At 22.2% G+C, this 22,045-nt stretch overlaps 1 protein-coding gene across 1 annotated transcript in view; it reads left to right on the top strand.

Annotated features, from left to right (window-relative positions):
* Positions 1–22,045, top strand: part of LOC129619113 (uncharacterized) — a 67,124-nt gene that overhangs the window by 38,456 nt on the left and 6,623 nt on the right. The window contains exon 3 of the mRNA XM_055534199.1: positions 18,127–18,374. Coding sequence (XP_055390174.1) covers positions 18,204–18,374 — 171 coding nt within the window. The 5' untranslated portion in view covers positions 18,127–18,203. The remainder of the gene's footprint in view (positions 1–18,126; positions 18,375–22,045) is intronic.

A 22,045-nucleotide genomic window follows, 5' to 3' on the forward strand; every position in this document is an offset into this window, starting at 1 on the left:
AAGAATCTTTAAAACCAAGGCACTTAGGATTAGCAATACTAAGCTCTAACTGAAAAATCCTGAACTCAAACAAAAACAGATATAATTTCATCGAAAACGCTATATTAAATACCTCAAGGAAGCTGAAGAGAACAAAAAAATTTTTTAAAAGTCTTGAGACAGTAGCCAAGTAAAGACATAGTCCGTTCTTGAATATTTTTAAAAAATGTATAGGATTTTCAAATTTAACAAGCTGCATTAGCTAAAAGTTACTAATTTATTCATGAACAAATATTTAGGAGCACAAATGTGCAAAATAAATGGACATAAACATTAAGATGTAAGAACGTTTAAAGCTGTAGAAGCAAATAAGTAAATCGAAAAAAATCAAGAAAACTGAGAAAATATAGCAAAAGAAGGAGCTTACGAGATCCTATAAAATCTAAGCTGTTGGAACGTTGGAATTTCCATTTTGGAATACCAAAAATTGTGCATGGCAGTTGTAATTCTTTTAAAAAATACCAACTGTCAAGACTTGAAAAGAGTTTTGAATGTTTGGAATAAGGTAAACTTTTTAGATTCGGAAGAAAAATTACCTACCTTGCTTCAGATGAATATAAAACTGTTAAATGTGCTTTATATTGATACAGAGAATTCAAAACCTGATTAATTTCGTATGTAAGTTGTCATTCCGAGGGGGAATTATACATAGATAAAAGAGTATATATAGAACGAAAAATTAAAATTCATTTTATAAGAAATTATAATCAATGCTCGCTGACCAATATTAATCACTTTGCATATCGACATATTTTCACTACATGTTTTCAAATAAGAGTTTTCGGGATACCAAACTTCATACTAGACACAATAATAAATTAATTTTATTGAAAAGTTAAGAGAAAACTATTAATTCCAGTTATTCTTTGGCTCCAATTAATTATCTTTAACACTCAAATTTACCTTATATGTTTAACATGAGGAATTAATAATTACTTAAATACTTATATTTCACTAAATATATTTTATAATTATTTTGTTTTACTATTTGAACAACTATAAATCAATTTTCGCACAAGCAGCAAATTTTTTTTTTCGAGATATTTCCGGTGACACAGTTTAAAAAATTTTTATAATATGATTTCCTTCAAAATACTCGTATATAATATGCAATACAGATTTAATAAAATGTTAAATACTATTATAATTTAAAAGCAAATAACATGCAAATAATTTAAGTAACTAAACTTATATAATTGCAATTAGCATATCATGCACTCATACTTATTTAACATATCGCAGTAGTATTTAAAATAAAAAAGCAAAAAATTCCTTGATTTCGAGTAATTTTTGAAGAGAACTGAAATGGTGTTTTAATATTTTAATTCTCAAAATGTACAATACTATTTAAACGTATATCTTATTCTCATCACCTGTCTTGTCCACTTAATAATATTCTCTTTATGATATTTATAATTTTTCTGTTCTTTTCTTATATGATTTTTGCTTATAACCTTATCACGGTCTACCATTTATTTTTATAGCTGTCCGTATACAAATACTTTTGTTTAAATTTTACCGTCACCAGCTGGTATAATTGAGTAAAATTTAATTATTGTTAATTTTGTATTTCTTTTGTTTTTTTTCAAATATTTTCTCTTTATTACTCAAATTGAATTTTGTTAAGAAAATTGAGTTTAATATATTAAAATTTCTCACATAATCTAGGATCATAAAAATTTGTTAGCAATTCACTTATCACAAAAATGAATAAAAAATAATGAAATAAGTATACCTTTGCGAATTAAAATAATTTCTCAATTAGAATTGTCATTGCTTAATAGTATGTTTTGCTTCTGGTGTCGCTAATAATTTAAATAATTTGTAATGCAAAATTTTGAATAAGAAAACGAAAAAAGGTGCTCATTTATTGGGGTTTTTTTTCTTTCGCTTTTTTTCTTTTGTAAAAGAGTAAAATGTAAATGAAATAAGTGAGTTAAAATTCGTAAGTAATATAATAAAAATAATAAACTACAAATATTTAAATGTTTTTTAAATAAAAAAACAAAATTCGCGAACCGCGAGAATAACAATAAATGAAAAATACACACTTAAATATTTTATTTTGTCAGTCTTTTACTTAAACGGTTATTGTTCAGTCAGTCAATTCAAGCGCGGTAAATCAATTCAAAGTGATTCTATTCTCATATTCAGTGTCTAAAATTGTTATAAAAAATAGTTAACAAAAAAAATTAAAAGTTTTAATTTTATTTTTAAATTATAAAAAGTAAAAGTTTTATTATGAATTTACAAAAGTTTGTGTGTATCTATTTCATAACTGATTATGTTAAAGAAATCACAGCATTTCTTAAAGATTAAACATTTACGTATATAAATACATATATGTGTGTACACAAAAGATTTGTATTTGATGTAGAACAGCCGATCGAGAGGGGGTCACTGAAAATATAGAAAAGTGGAAGTTTTGTTTTAAAGTGTGAGCTTTTAATCAACATAAAGGACGGTTATAAGTTTTTTTTTCTTGTTGCGCGTGTGTGTGCTATTTTTTTTTATTTTTTCTCTATTTTGGTAGTGAAAAAATAAGAGCGACAAAATTTATACCCAAAAATAAACCAAAGAAAAAAATAAAAAACCCCAAAAGGTCGATGTCAGTTGAATTGAATTTCATAATTTGTTAAAATAAATCAGTAAGAAAAGTGATATTAAGGTTTAGAAAATAAGATAGTAGATATTTAAACTGGTTGTAAAAAGAACAAAGTTCAGTTTCTATACGAGTTACAGCCTTAGTAAAAAATATAACCTGAAATTTTGTGGGTATAATACTTGAATACTAGGATGCTTTTGTAAAAAATACTTAAATAAAAGGATTTACATTTACGTAGCTATAACGATGATGAAAAAAAACGATATTTGGATATTCTTCGATCATCATAATGTGGTTTAATGCAACAACAGGTTAAAGCCACAAAATTTCCAGAATGACCATATTTTATTTTTAATTTTTCTGTTCGTCTTCTTAAATATCCAATAAAATTTTGAAATTTATATGAGTATTAGTGGTGGTAATTTTTGGATGCGTTCGTATATAACGCCACCGCTATTATGGTTGAAGCTGTTTTTTTTTCGTATCTAAATAAAGAAAAATTTTAAAAAAAGGAAAAAATGGTGTCTATTTTTTCTTTTCTTTTTTTTTTTTGAATCTTCAACTTATTATCAAAAATGGATGAAGTGTGCATTGTGTGGTATAGAATATTTGATTACAGAAGTGGCTAAAGAGTAACACTATAAAACACAAAAAAAAACATATAAAAAAATAAGGGGATCAGAAGAAGTGGTTAAAATTAAAGTTGAATTTGTGCAAAAATAAAATAAGATACAAAAAAAAAATGAAGAAAAAAAATATCGAATTTCATAAGTGAATGAAGTCAAAATATAAAATTCAAAAATATATTTGAAAAAAAAAGAAACAAAAATTAACAAAACTTAAAATTTTAAATAAGCGCCTACAATAATTTTCATTCAATTTTTGCTTATTAATTTTCAATAATTATTTATGAATTTTTAATAAATTTTCGAAAATTTAAAAAAAAAAAATTCTTTAAGAATATAAAATAAATATTGTTGTAGAATATTGTTGAATTCAAAATAGAGCACTACCTACTTTTACTTTTGTAGCTAAAGTAATTGAATCATATAAGTGGACTGAGTCTAAGGCAGACAAAGCCCACTTATATGTATTTGTGTAGTTATATAATATTATAAAATGCTAGTAATATATTTTACTTCATGATTTTAATTGAGTAAGCATTTTATATAAGATTAAGAACAAAATTCGTTAAGAAATTGATTGAGACATTTTGAATTATTTTTGTATTTTCAAAAAAACTGTTCCTTCTAGTTACCGGAAAATACGATTAAGTACCCAAAAATGAGTGCCAAATTAAGAGTCAAAATCATTTCAAAATTATATTCTTAATTTATTATCGAGCCCATTAATATAGAATTAGGTTTCAAAGGTACAAAATTTACTGATAACGACTAATCTTTAAATTGTAAACTATTTACGACACTATTTTTCTTGTCGTAAGTGGTTTACACGAAAAATGGTTTATAAAGCAATCTACTGAAGGGTAAATGGCAAAATGGCCCAACCACTAATTTTTCAATCTCGTTTTTATATCGAAAATCATATTTCAATAAGTTATACTGTAGAATCAGAATAAATTCTAGGATGTATCCTAGAATTTAGCGGATTTCTATAGCGGATAATTAGAATATTAAATATTCCTTCATTAAATTCCATTCCTATAGCGGATAATTAGAATACTAAATGTTTAAATTGGCTGAAATTTAACTAAGAATTAGAACCTTGAAGTCGTCGACCTAAAACTGAATTGAACTCAAAATTTATATGATATTGTATTTAAAAAGTAAATAACAATTTTAATTCTTTAAATTTAAAAAATCAAATGCTTAAAAAATCACACGTTATAAAACTATATTTATGTACATATGTATATATTTCATGTTAATTGTTATATAAACTACAAAATTACATCACTTCTTAAAAAACTATTCTATAAGTATTTAAAATTTATTAAAAATTTTCGTATACACACACGTTCCATACTTATGTTGTTTTCTTGCTTAGGCTACGCAAATATTTGCATACCTAAAGATATAGGAATATACAAGATAAACTAAATAATAAAATACATTATTAAAAATTATTTATTTGATTAATCTCAAAATATATCCGGTGAAAATTGATTTAGATCATCTTAATGAAAAGAAAAACCTATTAAAACAAGTCTAAAAATAACATTATAAAGCAAAAGTTAACTAGTTTTAAAATTTATTATATAAAATATAAAATTTATGAACATTATTAATTGGTTTCACTATTCACCACCATAATAAATTCTTTATGGTTTATTATATCGATTATATAAGCGTTGATTATTAGAAATATGCAGTATCAATCATTTAATTTCATCTTTTACATATATTTTTCTCTTCCTCTTTATCTTCTTGGGTAACTTGTGTCGTCTTTTTCACACAATGATAAATTTTAAATGCACCACATTGAGACTCATTTTAAGAGTTTTGAATTATAAATTCTATAAATTTTGTTCTGATATTTAATAATACATAATTAAGATAATCTTTGCAATTTTCGAATTAAAACAATTATAAATATTTGGTTTGACTTTTGCCCTATTTATAAAATTCATAAAGGAAGTCAAGATTATCAAATATATAATAGAATTTTTAAAGTTTAATTTGTGACCAAGCATGTTATCTAATCTTACAAATTCAATGAATTATTCATTATATACGATTTCAAAGTTCAATTTGCTGATTTCTATGTTTGAAAATCGTTTTGTAATAGTAAAAGAACAGCACTTCTGAAAACTACAAAAAATTTTCAAAAAATATACGAGTACTTAACTTTGTGGTATTTTGAAATTTCGTAATAATAGTTTGATCATCGTCAAATAACATGCGGAACTTTTAAAAACGAATTACTCAACGAAATCACATTCATTCATAAAACAAAAATATTTATATTATGAATCATTTAGTACAGGTACCAATCATATTATCGTAAAAATATTTAAATTATATATGGATGCCTATAACACTTTCTTTGCCATGTACCGTGGTTTTTAGTTACTTTTAATAATTATGTACAACTGAGTCATATGTATATACTACATGTATATAGCATGCTAAATGGATCCTGTTAAAATATTTTTTATTCTATCACAATTTAATTCAAATTAATTTTAGTTCTTGGTATTCAAAAAGGCAATATTTTTGATCCATTCCTGTATTGATTTTAGTAATCAGTAAATTTTGTTACCGTCTTCTATCTATGAATTATAATAGATTTTGTTACGTGAAGAGTGAACAATTTCACAATTTTTAAACCAGTCAATTGTTATTCAATTTCACATTTTATACCAAATAATTTAATAACCACAATAGTGGTAGAAAAGTGAATTGACTAAATTGTAAATTTTCCATATTTTACGCTGTACTACCGGAGCTTACAGACCAAACATTCCTTATATATAGAGTAAACTCAAATCTGTCCCATTATTGTTCAATAACCACCAAACATTCCAATTTCCATAAATTTCCTTATATTTTTGTGTTGAAGGAAAAAGTTTTTATTGGTTTTTCCGTTTTTATAAAAAAAAAACGTAATTAAATTATTTTTCAATATTTGTAATTGCAAAGTGTGTTTAGTTCAATATTAAATATTTCACAACATACCATTTGAGGATTTAAGAATGAGTAAAACTTATGTAAAAATTTAATTCGAATCAGAGAATCGAAATTTTTTGAATTATAGGGAAAGTATTGATTATTTATTTCGATTTATCATCGAATTTAGTGGCTGTTTTAGGAGAAATTTTAATTTTGTTTCGTATACACTACAATTAATATATTAGACTACATTTTTATTAATTGGGTATGCTGTGCCAATTTGTAGCTGTCATTATATTATTATAGCCAATTACACTTTCATAAAGAATCCTTTTAAAATTTCCTTAAAAATTCATATTATTTTTTACATTTTTATTTGTAAAAGCTTAGCTATAACAATACTAAACCCGAACTTTACTTTAAAACAAATAATGCTTACCTTTTTGTTATTCCGTGTTAAAACAAAAAAAAAATTATTGAAATTACACAGTTTTTTCTTGTAAAATTTTCGTATACGTATAAGAGTTTGATTATCTATCAGATCCTTAATATATACCATACAAAATTTTCCTTATCCCATGGTAAAATATAGTTCAATATATAATAATATCTGTAATATACCTGTAATAATATTCAACAATAAAGAAAACAAACTTATACACAAACACTTGCAAAAATAAATTTTCCGTTATACATATTCATACATATACACTTAAGTGTTATACAAAAATCTTAAATCTTAAAGATACATCAAATCTTCTACATATCTTAAATACTGTTATTATAAGTTAAACATTCTGTTATCCCCTTATTCTTATTATTATAATACTCCTATTGTAATACTGTTATGAAAGGAGATCGCATATAACAACAATAATAATATTATCTTACTTATACAAATAAACATCTGTATTATTATTATTATATTATAAGTAAAACTAAATAATAATTTAATATAATAATATTACTAATATCTGTATTATAATAGTATGTATTTGTAATCATGTATGTATAATAATTAATGAAAATTAAAAAAAAAAATAAAATAAAAAAAACAGAACATTTCAAATCAATAATCGTTTATTATTTTAGTAAAATATTATATTATGTTATATTTTTGTATAACACTAATGTTACATACATACATAACATGTTATACGTATATATCTATACAAACACTTCTATAATAAATATATGTATGTACGTATACATTTATCGTAATCATATCATAGAATGAGATTCGCACATCGTGTATAAAGTTTAATGTTAATGCAAAAAAAAAAGCAATCAGAAAAATAAAAATAAGAAAAAGAAGAAAAATAAATTTATTTTGTTTTTATATTTTCAATGTATATAAGATTGTAACAATATCGTGTATGAATGATACTTTCTTCGCTCACTATAAATACTACTGTCATTTTAAGATTAATAATTATTGCCACTTCAGTTTTGAACAAGTTAACTTAAAAATTACAAAAAGAGAAAAAAAAAACAATAATTAAGTATTTAAAATTTTAAATAAATTTTTTTTATATACCTATATTAATTATTTATTTATAAAATAAAATAATAATTTAAGTTTAAGAATCATTGAGATTAAAAAAATTAATTATTGAAAATTAATAAGTGGAAATTAATACAAAAATAAAATTAAATATTTATAATTAAAATTTTTATTGAAAGGAAAACTTTATAATTGAAAAAATATAAGTGACTAAAATTAAATATTGTACTTTATTTATTGAAAAACAAAATATTTTAATGAACAAATCTTTACAAATAAAAATTCTAAATTTTTGTTTGGAAAACTATTAAAATAATTAATTAATTTCAAAAACAAATTCAAAGAGTGATTGAGAATTAAAAATACTTAAAAAATAAATTTTTATACTTAAAGCATTTTAATTTTTAATTTATCACTGTGATATAAACATTTAATTTTTAATTATTTATTTTAAATATTATGAAATTTACAAATTTTCTTTACAATTAATTTAAAATTAATTTAATAAAAATACCTATATAAGGTCTTAAAACTGTAATTCAAATTGAAAAAAAAAACAAAAGGATTTTCTTTAAATCACCAACTTATTCAACTTCATTTTACTCACATTTTGTATAAAATATCTGGATTTTTATTTTGGAAGAAATCAAACAAAATAAAATGGATAATAAAATATCAGATACAAATTTAATAATTCAACAATATAATAACCATCATCAGCATCATCATCATCATCATCCAAATGGAATGTTAGATCGTGATCAAAGAACAACATTAACAGTATCACAATCGATCACAAATAATTATAATATCCGGCAACATTATAATAATTTATTATTACAAAATAATACAAATTATAATTCATCAGATAAATTAAAATTAATTAATACAAAAAAATTAAATAATTTATATTTGAATTGTACAAATTATAACAATAATAATAATAATAATAATATTATATATAATTATTATGAAAATAAATTGGAAAATATTAAAATAAATTTTCAACAATTACAATATCATCAAAAACAGCAACAGCAAAAATCAATAAAAAATTATGATGAATTAAAAAAATTATTAAATTTAATTAAAATAACAGTATTAAAAATGCCATTAAAAGAATTATATTTGGAAAATATTTATAATTCATCTGCCATCTCAGTATTTAACCGAAGAATTTCACAAACAGATATAATATTATATTATAATCAATATTATTATCAAAATTTATTATATTATACAATGAAGAATGATGAACAAATAAATCAATATAATCAACATATTAATTATTATAATCAGCAACAGAAAAATGTTAAAATATATAAAGAAAATTTACAGCAACAAAATATGAATGAACAACGAATATCAGATAAAAATGTTAATAAGAAATGTGCCAGCAACATAAGTGATAAAAATTTGCATTTATCTACAATAAAATCATCAATAATTTCATCATCATCACTATCATCATTAACATTATATTATGTTGATAAAAATTATGAATTGAATGAATGTTGCACAAATTTTCATATTGAATACAATAATAAGGATCATCATACTGGAGAAAATTTAAATGATGTTAGCAACACTTCATCTAGATCTAATAATATTATTGATTTCAAAGACAACAACAGTATTTTATTAAATACGAAATTAAAAAAACGTAATAATAAATCTGCCAAAAATTTATTTAATCTTAATAAAATGAGTAAGTCCAAAAAAAAAAGTACATTATTAAATTTTATAATTTATTTATAATTTATTTTAATACAAAATTTTTGATAATTTTTCCTAATTACATTATGTAATTAATCCTTATAAAAAAATATTACTGTAAAAATTTAAAGTACACAATATAAAATTGAATTTAATATAGAAATGAGAAATGATACCGTAATAGTACATTTTACAACATTCTGCTGCAAAATGTACTATATACCTACACTCATACACAAAATGCAAAAGGTAATCAGTGACATGATTCATGAAGTTGAATCAATATAATATGTTGCAAATTTTAACCACAAATTCACCCCTAACACTCACTATGCATACCGTAATAAAGAAATATGCAACCCCTATACTTTTGCAATATTCGAAATGTGTACATATTAAATATGAATATATGTATATGAATATGTGTACATATTGAATCTTTTAAGCATATGTATAACACTTACAGATTACATATAAAAATTATTATCATTAGCAATACAAAAATTCCAATAAAATTTCACAACGTTAAAAAATAATTACAATTCAATATTAAAAATAAATTGTATTACACACACACTATATACATTCAATCAAAAACTCAATGTATAGGCTCACCAATGTGAATATGATAACTTCAAATAATTCACATATTTGTGTGGGTATATAGTTGTATTTTAAATAATTTGTAAGCTTTTATATTTATAAATTATAATAGTTTGCATTGGTAATACCTAAGTTAGTATGCATGTTGTTTGATTGAGCTTATCATTATATTGGCAATTATATATTTTTTAAAAGCGGAGATTCAATTGGTTTTTAAAATCTAATTTTAAAGAGGCGTTTTCTAAATATTTGAAATTTATGTTTTAATTCAGAAAACTTCGGCAGTACATTTTAAATAATTCAAATTTTTTAATTATTGATTTAGTTCCAATTTTACATCTCGCTTCAAGGATGCTTGATTGCTTTAAATTTGAATTATTGCCTGAAGATATGCTGCATAAAATTAAGAATATATTATTTATTTAGTTATTATTTTTAATTTAATATTTTTAGAAAAATTTAATTACAAATTATTAAAAATTATAAAAATTATTGAATCTCCTACCACTTTGCACAAAAATATAAAACACACTTTGCTCTAAAATTATCTTACATATTATTGTGAATAATTCCAATCGGAATTCAAACCGGCATAACAATATATATAGGTACAAAGAATATTTTGGCAACTTGTTGTTTCATAAATATTTTTATGAATGAAAAACAAAATTTCCCAATCATCCATATTGAAACACGCGTGTATATGTATATATAATCTAAATAATAAAATATAAACTTTCTTTATATCGGAATTTCTTCTCAGGAAAAGCAAACATATAAAATAATAAATTTCTTTTAAGAAATTCCGTATCTGCGTTTCCCTTAAATTTTCAAAATGAAAACAATTTTTTTTATATAAAACGCTTATCTACAAGCAAACTAATTTATTCTTTTTCAAAAATTTTTGACCCCCCTCGGAAAATTTGTTTTTTGTGTGCCAAGAAAACAAATTTTTTCGTTTTTCTTTTTTTTTTTCATTTATTTATTTCTCCCACTTGTCTCATATGATTCAATGAGTCATATGAGATCTAATTCACTTTTTTTACACATGATTGAGGCAAAAATAAAAATATAAAAAATTTTTATTTAATTTTATTTGTTTGCTTCAACCAAAGTTTTTTTTTTTTTTGAACTTGATAAAATTTTAATATTATAGCAAAATACAACAAATTTGTTTTTATTTTATCTCTATTGTAAAGTAATATTATTAATTATTATTCTAATCGCATAATTATAAATTTAATTTAAATAATAATGACGTAAATTTAATTTAATAATTTTACCAGTTTTACTCTGATTCACGTCAAATAGAAATAACATAATTAGAGAAGCGTACCGCGCTCACTACACAAGCTACAATATCGAAAATAAAAGCTCATTATTTCACATTTCATATTAAAATCATTAAAAAATTTTGTTACCTACTTTGTACTAATAAAAAGTTCATGCACTTATTAAAAACTAAATGTGTGCCGACCGGGTCACAACAAAATTAAATAATAGATAACATATAAGTTCGTAAAATACTAAAGGGAAATAGAAAAGAAAAAAAAAACAAGAGTACTTGAACTTTGGATTGCTATCATAATTATATGAAGTAGATTGTCTGCATAATTGAGGTGGAAAATCATAATTATGATAATTATTATGATATGGTAATCATTAAAGATTATAATACGAAAAAACCAAAATTGAAATTCGGTTTCTAGCGAATAAAGCTTATACCATAAACGTGATTAATTCATCATTATCGATAAAATTTAAATAATTATGGTTATAGATTTTAATCAATTACAGTCAATGAACTATAAGAATTCTTCTTAAGTTTTTAGTATCCTAGTATAGGTCTATAATTTTTAGATGAATAGTGAAATAGGACGTATAATAAATGCATTATTATTTCCCTAAAAGTACTCCAGAATCTATCTTGTATACTCATAAAAAGTTCATTATTAACAAATTAACTGTTAAATACTAAACATGAACAGAATTATTTTAATCAACATCTTATATTTTTTGAATTGACTCTGGAAAAAAATTTTATAATCAAATCAATTATAAAATAATAAAGATTATCAAATTGTTATACATTACGTGTATGTGTATAAAGTTCAAATAGAGATCAAATGTCCGAATTTGTATATCATTTCGTAAAAATATTTAAAAATTCATAATAATTAATAATAAAATATATTATTATTTAAAACAGTTATCATTTTTGAAATATTAATTCGGAATTTTAGGTATTAAATTTTGATTAAATCTTTTTAAAAAATAATAATTTAAGTAAATAAGCAAATGGTTTGTTTTTAAAATGAATAATGTCAAAGATCTTCGGTTAAGTTTGTTTTCGGTATAAAATGTTTGTTTTCGAAAAATTTTTTCCAAACATTCGTAAACACAGTGATCTTAAAGCGAAATTTTCAATTGGGTAGACGTCACAACTTTTTTTAATCAAAATATTAAAAAGTTTTTATATAAAAAACAAATTTTAAATAATTAAGAAGAGCTGGAAATTTGAAAAAATTGTACTGAGTTCGAATAAAGATAATTTAGGAACTCTTTCTTAATTTTCATGCAAAATTTTCGTCTATTGTTAAAATTATGGTAATTATTATAAAATTTGGTTATATTTTTAATTTTTCTTTAAAAAGGGCAAATTTAATGAAGTATAATAAAAGGTTATATTTTAAAATTGAATTTTATTAATATTTATAGTTAGACGCATTGTAGTTTTAAGCGACAAATAGGGTCATAACTCCCTAATTAGAGTTATGGTACGCAACAAAGGAGTAGCTGATAAAAATTTAGATAAAGAGTTGGTAATAAGTGTATACTAGATTATTTTTGCTTCTTAAGCAAAGGCCAATTGATTTTAAATCATATAGATTTTGCTCCATACACCATTAACGAATTTTCAGAATATGACAATTTATTTGATAAAAATAATAATCATGTGTAAAAAAAAAGGAAAATTCTCTGATTTTCTTTAAATAAATTCCGGCTGGTAGCCATTTTGAATTTCAAAATTAATTTCCGACTTTTTTTTTTCTTCTCTCTAATAACTTGAAAAACAACATTTAAAAATGCTTTTTCTTTATAGATTTTTCTCTAATATTATTTTAATTAAGATTTAAAATAAAAATAATTAAAAAAGAAAATTGTGATCATTGTCGTCGCCATTATAAAAAATTTTAAATATTTTTGTTTTTCTTTTTGTTTTTTCTAAATTAAATAAAATAACATCTAAATATATCAGTGATCCTGACATTAAAAAATGTTATTTTACCACACACATTCCAAATAACTTTGTGTTTATTGCATTCTACGTGCTTATATACGCGCACTATACGAGATTTTCTACTTGAATAAAATTTTATATTATGATGCTTGTGCTCATCTTCAAATTGGTGCAACAAACCGATTAAAGTTTTCATTTATAATTGAAAATAGGTTTTTCTCTACTATTAAAGAGACTGTAAATATACTCGCGGTTTTTCATTTTTGTTGTTTTTTTTTTGTATTTTAATGCTATAAGAAACTAAAGCATTTATCAAGTGTGGACATAATGTAAATAAATAATTTAAGTGGCTATATATACATACACACATTGTCAGTATTGTGTTTCTTTTTGTTTGATTTTTGTTGCTTAAACTTTTTTCTTCTTTCAACATCTAGATCGTAAAATTTCAAAAAGTTTTTCAACAAGATTTAAAAATTTCAAAAATGTAGACAGAAAACCGCACACTTTGAGTTTTCTAATACACAACAAAACAATGATAAGTTGAACTGTAAGAAAACTCAATAATTCTTCCTCTAAACAGATTTATATATACATATGTACTTTAGTACATAATATGCAGCTTGTACTTGAAATATTAATTATCTTTACAATACAAAACCGTATGAAAATGATGAACTATTTTCCAATTATATACGTACATACGTAATTTCACCATGTTTTCCAAATAATTAAATAAGTAATAGTTATGTTACTTTTAAAATATTTGTGATAATTTTTAATGAAGTGACTGACTTCTTTAAATTTTTCTTTACTTAGCTTTACAAGTCTCATAACATTAAAATAAATGGCGTCGATATAAATCTATATGTTATATTACAAGATTTATAAATGAAAGACATGCGTACTTAATATTATATTAACCATATACAAATATTTCATAAAGAAAACCTGTACATATGTCTATACATACTTATATATGTATAACAATATTCTTTAACTTTTGCGGTTAATGAATTATTTTAATAAAAAAGAAAAAAGTAAAAGAAAACAAAAACAAATAATAAAATAAATAACGATGAACCAATGAACATTATAGCTTTAATTCAATATATTATCCTTTTAACATATATATATATCTTTACTTATGAATTATATGTATGTACGCATTTATGTATATGATGTGAACATACTGTACACACAGAATAATTACAAGTATTTACATAGATGTTAATAATTTTCCGCTATAAATTTATCAAATATGAAAGTATTTTATAGGAAAAAAATTAAAAAGAAAATGTTGCATTTTTGAATGAAAATCTTTAAAAATTTTCCATTTCTTTAATGAAAAGTGTTTAAAGAAAATTTTCTTTTAATTTACGTACCCATTTATGGAAGTATATAATTTTTTATTTTGTCGCATATTACAGTGCTACAAGAATATTATAAAAATTTACTCTATTTAATTTTGGAATTCAATTTCACCATGTTTTCCAAATAATTAAATAAGTAATATAAAAAAAAATTTTTTCTAATATAATATAGAAAATTTCTGTGATGCGCATAATTTTAAATTAATTATTCGATATAAAAATTTATTACTATTTGCACCACATAATGCTACCCCATTGAATTTAGTTCCTAAAATTGGTACGCTTTTCTAAATTTTCAGTATATTGAGTGTAAACATATCACAATTTTATATATACGTCATTCCATTCAGAGTTTATTATTAGACTCTAAACCAAAAGTACTATATATAAAATTGAATGACAATGCTCAGATTGTCAAGTTGGATAATGTAGTTTCATTTATAATGGAACATTTTAATTAAAAAAGTTAATCCAATAAAAAAATTTACTAAGAATATATTTTTTTTCAATAATGTTCTGTAATTGTTATACTATCTGTATCCATAATCTTATACTATATATAGATACAGATCACACATGCCTTATGTTCCTCAAAACTCTCTATAGGCACTCCAGTAATTCTCCTTCACCTATTCTAAATATCATTAAACAACAAAGATATTGTAGTTGAAAACTCAATATAAATTAGCAACAAATAAAGCTATAAATAAATAAAATAAAAAAATGTTGGAATATAGTTTATCAACATTATTGCAATGTTTACCGCAATATTGTCACTATTGTCAAGTCAATAAATTGAATTTACTCATTTAATTAATATTGTTGTTGTTATTCTCGCATATTGCTATTATTATTATTTTATTATTATTCTTGTTGAACTCTAAACAATAATTATAAAATGACAAAACTATTTATTCCGGCAATTATCACAAGTTATTGTTAAGTAAAACAATAAGAAGAAAACAGAAAAATAAAGAGAAAATAAAAATAAGCTAACAATATTTCTGGTTTTGAGTAATTTTTTTTTCTTTTTGTCTACTTTTGTTCCTTTTCTTTTGTACCTTCTATTTGTAATGTAATTCGTAATGTAATACAAACCAAAAGAAATCACAACAGTGCATACCACGTTTCAGTTTATGATAAATTTCTTAAAAAAAGTATAAAAACTTAACGTTTTCATTTTTGTTATCCTTGACCATCAGGTTTATTTTATTTCTTCAATTCATGTGTGAGTTTAATTAAAAGTTTTGACTCCAGTTCGTTTCATTAAGATTTTAAATTTCAATAAGATCTTCCAAAAATTCTTAATATAAAATTTAATATTTTTAGAACTTTGAAAGCTCATATTCAAAAAACTTTTGATTTATGGATCAATTTGATTATGGATCAATTAATTAATGACTGAAGATCTGAACAAATTTACTCTAATTTTTAATATTGTGTAGTAGAATAATTAAAAATTTGAATTGGGTCTGATCTTTCCTGTAAGAATATTTAAAATTATTCCTTATTTTAACAATTTCTTTTCTCTATTTTAAAGTTCTTATTAATTCTTTTATTTTTAAATCCAAGTTGCATTTTTTAGTAAATGAAAAACCTTGTTTTTCATTTACTAAAAATGAAAAACAAGGTTTCAGAACTTTCGACGTTCTGATTTTAAAAATGAATTTTAAAATCAGAACGTCGAAAATTTCCTATGAAAACTGTTCTTTTCATGTAAATTGTTATACTGTTTTAATAACCCATTAATAATTGCAAAAATTATAACAAAAAATTATTCAAAAATTTCGATTACTCGTAGTTGATCAAAAAATCTAAATAAAAACAAAAATTACATTTAAGAAACACAATTATTCAAAAATAACTTTTTATTTGTTTTTTAATTTTATTTGTCTATTTTACCTTTCCATTATAATTAATTTCACTATATAGGTAATTTTCCACAGAAGAATACATAAAAAAATAAAATACCTTTTCACTCATTATGTGTGCGTAAATGTAAGTAGGTTTGGAATTTATCCTTTCTATAATATTAATTATGATTTCACACATAAATACATAAGTACATACAGCATTATAAAAAAAGAAAATATCTTTCATATTTTCACAAATATGTATGTACAAACTTATATAAATATGTATATATATCTGCAACATAGATAATTATTTTAATATATACGAAAATCTGTAATTAATTAAAAATATAAAAATACTAATTAGTGCCGCATGTTTTAATATTAATATATGTTTGACTGAATATGTGAATTTATTTTTATTTTTTAGTGTGCAGGCTTATTGTTTTTATACAATATTGTACATTATATATTTGAATTATTTTGTATATACATATGTACATTACATGTTTATTTATGAAATAATAGAAAAACTTATTAATGAAAAATGGAAAAATTTATGTCTTGATGAAAAGAAAATAATTAATAATTAAAAATAGACGTAATTATTTTTAAGCTATATTGAATCGTTATCATTAAGAACATAAAATATACGATTCAGGATAATTCATTTATAATAGTCATGTACAGACATACATACATGTATTTATAATATTCTGTTTATATTCAGAACAAAATTAAAATGCGTAGGTATTAAAATGGATTTTTAGATGAAATGAAGAAAAAAAAATAAATTTTTATAAAACTTGTGTAGGTTGATGAAAAAATCCTTGTTAATTTTTTAATTTCATATACAGATTTTGTTATACAATAATAATTATAAAACAATAATAATATAATCATCTAGTTTTATGGTTATTAAATAAAATGTTAGAAATTTATTTATTCTTTTTGCAAAATTTTTCATTTGAATCCTTTTACTAATTATATATTTTTCGTGAGTAGTTAATATTATAAATATACTGTTATATGTAGCGTATGATAATGGAAAATAGAAATAATAAACAACGCATTCTGAGTACATACATATGAAATATTCCCATTGTCTTTGTTAAACAATATTTGAAATTATTAAATTAAATGTCAAATATATTATTCTGAGACTGAGATCAATTTAAAATTTAATTGAACACTTCAATAATAATGAAAAATTTTGATAGAACTCACATATTTAAGAAATATTTCTGAATTTACACAAAGCTTTCTAAATTTCCTTTCTGATGTTTAATTGAGTTGTACACTCAATACTGTATAATTGTATTACTAGACATGCATCGTATATGGAAACATTTTTTTTTCATAATTTAAATAACAAAAACTACATTTACAAATTTCATGTAATTGAAATAAATTATTGAAATTAACCTTATGAATCCTCATTATTTTTAAATTATTTTTAAAATCTCATTAATTTTTAGATAAGTATTAAAATTGAAAAAGAAAACCAAATATTTTGTACAAAAACATTAATAATATTTAAAATATTAAGCCTAACCAAATAATTATTCTAAATAACTATAATAAATGATAAAATTATTATTATTTTCTTTCTATTTTTAGAGCTCAACAATTTATTATTTTATATATTAATTTGCTTGTCAGTATTAGTTCAAGGAACATATTCTAAGCCAGTAACAATGAATGGTAATAGTAAAGAAATTTATGAGGAGGATACTATGCAAGAGAATAATAATAATGGTGAAAATTATGAAGATAAATGTGGTCGAATATTAGATTCATTTGATAAAATAAGGCAACAAGCTATTGTTGCATATAATGAAATAAATGGTGATCGACTGAATAATTATGTAAGTATATTGTAATTACAATTTTTTATATATAAGATGCATTTTGTAGAATCAAGAACGTATTGTAATCGCATTAAATTTTACAAAACAGAATTTCAACACAAAATTAATTTATCCGTGTTAAGAAACGTCATTAAAAATATTTTAATATTTCAAACGCGCGCAATCCTTTATCTTAATTTCAATTTGTCTTTTGTTATGAGTGCGTTTCATGAAATTTTTTATATATCACATTTGATTGTTATTTTATATTGAGTTTAGAATTTTCTTGAGAATAATAGGTCTTAGCGTAACTTTAATTTAGTATAACTTCAATTAAAATTGAAATCCGATTCAAATCCGATTCAATTCATAAGCGTTACATTATTAGAAAAGTATTCCAATAATTCCTTTTCAAACAAAATTGTGTCTCAGGTCAAATTTTTTCTAAATGTTGTAAAACTAAATGAGTAATTACAAATACTTATCAAATGTTTTTGAACATTACTTGGAATAGTTGCATTCATCATTTATAATTATTCTATTATTCTATTATTCAAAACGTCAGCGTCCACATATTTTGCTAATTCAATAATTTCTAACAACAATCCGTATAATTATTAATACTGTCAAATTTAAATATTCATTTAGCTGTCCTTTACTACATATTTTTCAAATTAGTATTAAACTGAGATTAAAACGTTCCAAATATAAGGCTAAAAAAAATCAAGTCAATAAGTTAAGAATATTTAAATTTTGTTTTTTATCTTTTATTTCCCCCCTTAACTTTATTGATTCGCTATAAAATTACGTTATAAAATTTATGATACTCGTAAATTATAAATATTTGAGAGAATGTTGTAATTTCAGAATTCGAGTGCTAACTCTCCCGCATTATCAGCATATTGAAACTGTAGATTATTTAACTCAAGCTCTCATTTATTGTCACACAAAATTTATTAATCTCTCGAATACTCACAAATTGTAATAAAGAGATTTTATAAAATAATTTTTTACTCCAACAATTTCTTCAAACAAAAAATATATTCCGCATCTTTTATATTGCTCATACAAATTCATTTTTTACCTTAAATACCTTGAATAACGCTGCTTCATTACAGGAGAAATAACTAATATAGTCATCAATTTAAAACAATCCTAGACAAATGAGCGTCTAGTTAATTTATTATTTAAATTTTTTCATATTGTTCATTTTGCTCTTATAAAAATTGTAATTAATTGCATTAAGGGAAACAGAATAAATATATTATTACGTTTGTATGAACGTATATCTCTTAATATAAATTTGCATAATTCAGAATGCACACACATTTAAAGATACATAATAAATATATTTGTGTAGAATATATTTCAATAAATTATTCTGTTAAATTTTATTGAATTGAACAACTCAAATTCATGTAAAATTAATATTATCGATAAGATACATAGGTAGTTATGCACGAATTTATGTATATACTCAGTTTGTATTTGATACTTAAATATATAAACAATAAATATTTTTATTTCTTCTACACATAAAGACCAATTTCCTAACTAAATACTTTACAATCTGCAAATTAAAAAGATAAAAATTTATAAGTGCCTATATGCAAATGCATATTGTATATTCAAAAGTTCCGTCGTCACTGCAATTTTTATAGTGTTGTTGTAAACCGTAAAATCGTGAATAGAATTATTAAGATATAGAATTTATTGAATAAAAAGTAAAATACAACAACAAAAATCCGATTGAAAATTAATTCTATTTATGAATGAAAATTATTGGAATTATTGTTGTTGTATTTCGTAAGTTACAAATACTTTTAAAACTTTTATTAATTTATATTGAAAATTAAAGTATGTGTTTTTAATTCTATAGCCGGTTAAAAATTAATAATACCTTTTGTTGCTTACAATTTTCATACATTTAACATTTTATATACTTAAATATCGTATTATTATTTTGATTCATCGATTCAGGTGAATGGCATTTTCTATTAAAATTGTATAAAATTCTCTACAAGAAAAAAAAAATTGGAGAGAAAATCAAAAGTGGTTTAAATCTTACCCTATAGGCTATATTTCATGAAGGTCGGTTGTTAAAATTGTCATGAGTGTGCATATAAATACGCATATTGTGTGCATTTTATGAATCACAAAAAAATAATTACACAGAAAAAAATGAAGTAGATTTTTCAACTAATCGTAATTAGCTGGTTTCAAATTAGGTGTTTTATATAAACAATTAGAAGTATTGACAACTTCTTTAGCTGTTTTAAAATTCACTATTAGCTGGCTCAACTATTTGGAATTAGTTGAATGCAATATTAAAAAGATTAGGTGATTTGTCTACTCATTTAGGTTTATTATCTAAAATAAATAGTTGGAAAAAGTTCAACTAATTTAATTAGATATTTCATCTAAACATTTACATAGTTATTTTAGAAAAGAAAACAAAAAAAAAAGTTTACAGTTTTTATGTAAATTTCTAATCAATGACTATATTTTTAAATATTTTGACTACAACTTTAGTTGATTCAGCTATTTCATTTTATATCAAAAGATTGACTAAAACATTAGCTGAACTACCGAAAACATTAGTTGAGTTATGAAAAGATCAAAATGTTTTATTTAGAAAAAAAAACAAAGTACCGCTACTTTTGTTCCTCAATAACTACTTTTCTAGATATTTTAGCTACAACTTTAGTTAATTCGGCCACATTATTTTACTTAAAAAGGAATTAACTAAAGCATTAGTTGAAACATCGAAAACATTAGCTGAATTTAGAAAAAAACACTTGTTTTATCAAGAAAAAAAATTCAAAATACCGCTACTTTTTTTGTATTCTAATTTTTAAAGTATTTGAAAAGAAGCTAGTATATGGTGAATATTGGTATAGTAAACAAGCATAGTTTACATTTTCAAGATTTTAAACAGTCAAGAAATAAAAACAGTGCAAATCGTATTAAAAGTAATACCAACAACTTTTTATGCAGAAAACACAGTAGGATATTCGAATAAAATTTTTAATTAATGGCTTATTCTATAAAACAAAATTTTGGAGCTTCTTTGGTAAGTTTTTATATAATCAAGTTATTTTGTTTAACTAACCAAAAATATTCAAATGTATTTTAGATTGAATTTGACTTCGAGAAAACATTTTCAGTGAAAAATTTGTTACCCTTTCGAAATGGGAATCTTTTAAACTTAAAATTATAAATTTTTATAAAAAGGAAGGATCAGAAAAACATTAAACTTTTATCAATTTTATAACAAGATATTCAAAGGTAATTTGAAAAATAAATTTTGACTAATTTTTAAAAGTTCTATAACAATTATTATTTTTGATTTATAGATTGTAAAAATTATACAACCACTATTCTATTAAATGCTATTTTGAAACCACAAATGGTAAAATTTTACATACGTGGCCGAAACAAAAAAGCAATGGAAAACTTCAATTTATTGTAGATGGACAGAAATCTTTTGTTTTTACATTAAAAATAATGTGAAATAACTAAAAAAATATTAAACAAAATAAAATTACTCGTAAATGAAGCAAAACTTAATTTTTAATTTATAGCATTCTTTTATTTTCAGGATTAAACCTAAATAAATTTAGAAAAGAGCCTAATTTGTTTAGATACTTTTTCTAATATAATAGGTAAAAGCCCTATTATAATTAACT

This window comes from Condylostylus longicornis, unplaced genomic scaffold, assembly GCF_029603195.1.
Source record: "Condylostylus longicornis isolate FDR11 unplaced genomic scaffold, ASM2960319v2 ptg000010l, whole genome shotgun sequence".
NCBI classification, from domain to species: domain Eukaryota; kingdom Metazoa; phylum Arthropoda; class Insecta; order Diptera; family Dolichopodidae; genus Condylostylus; species Condylostylus longicornis.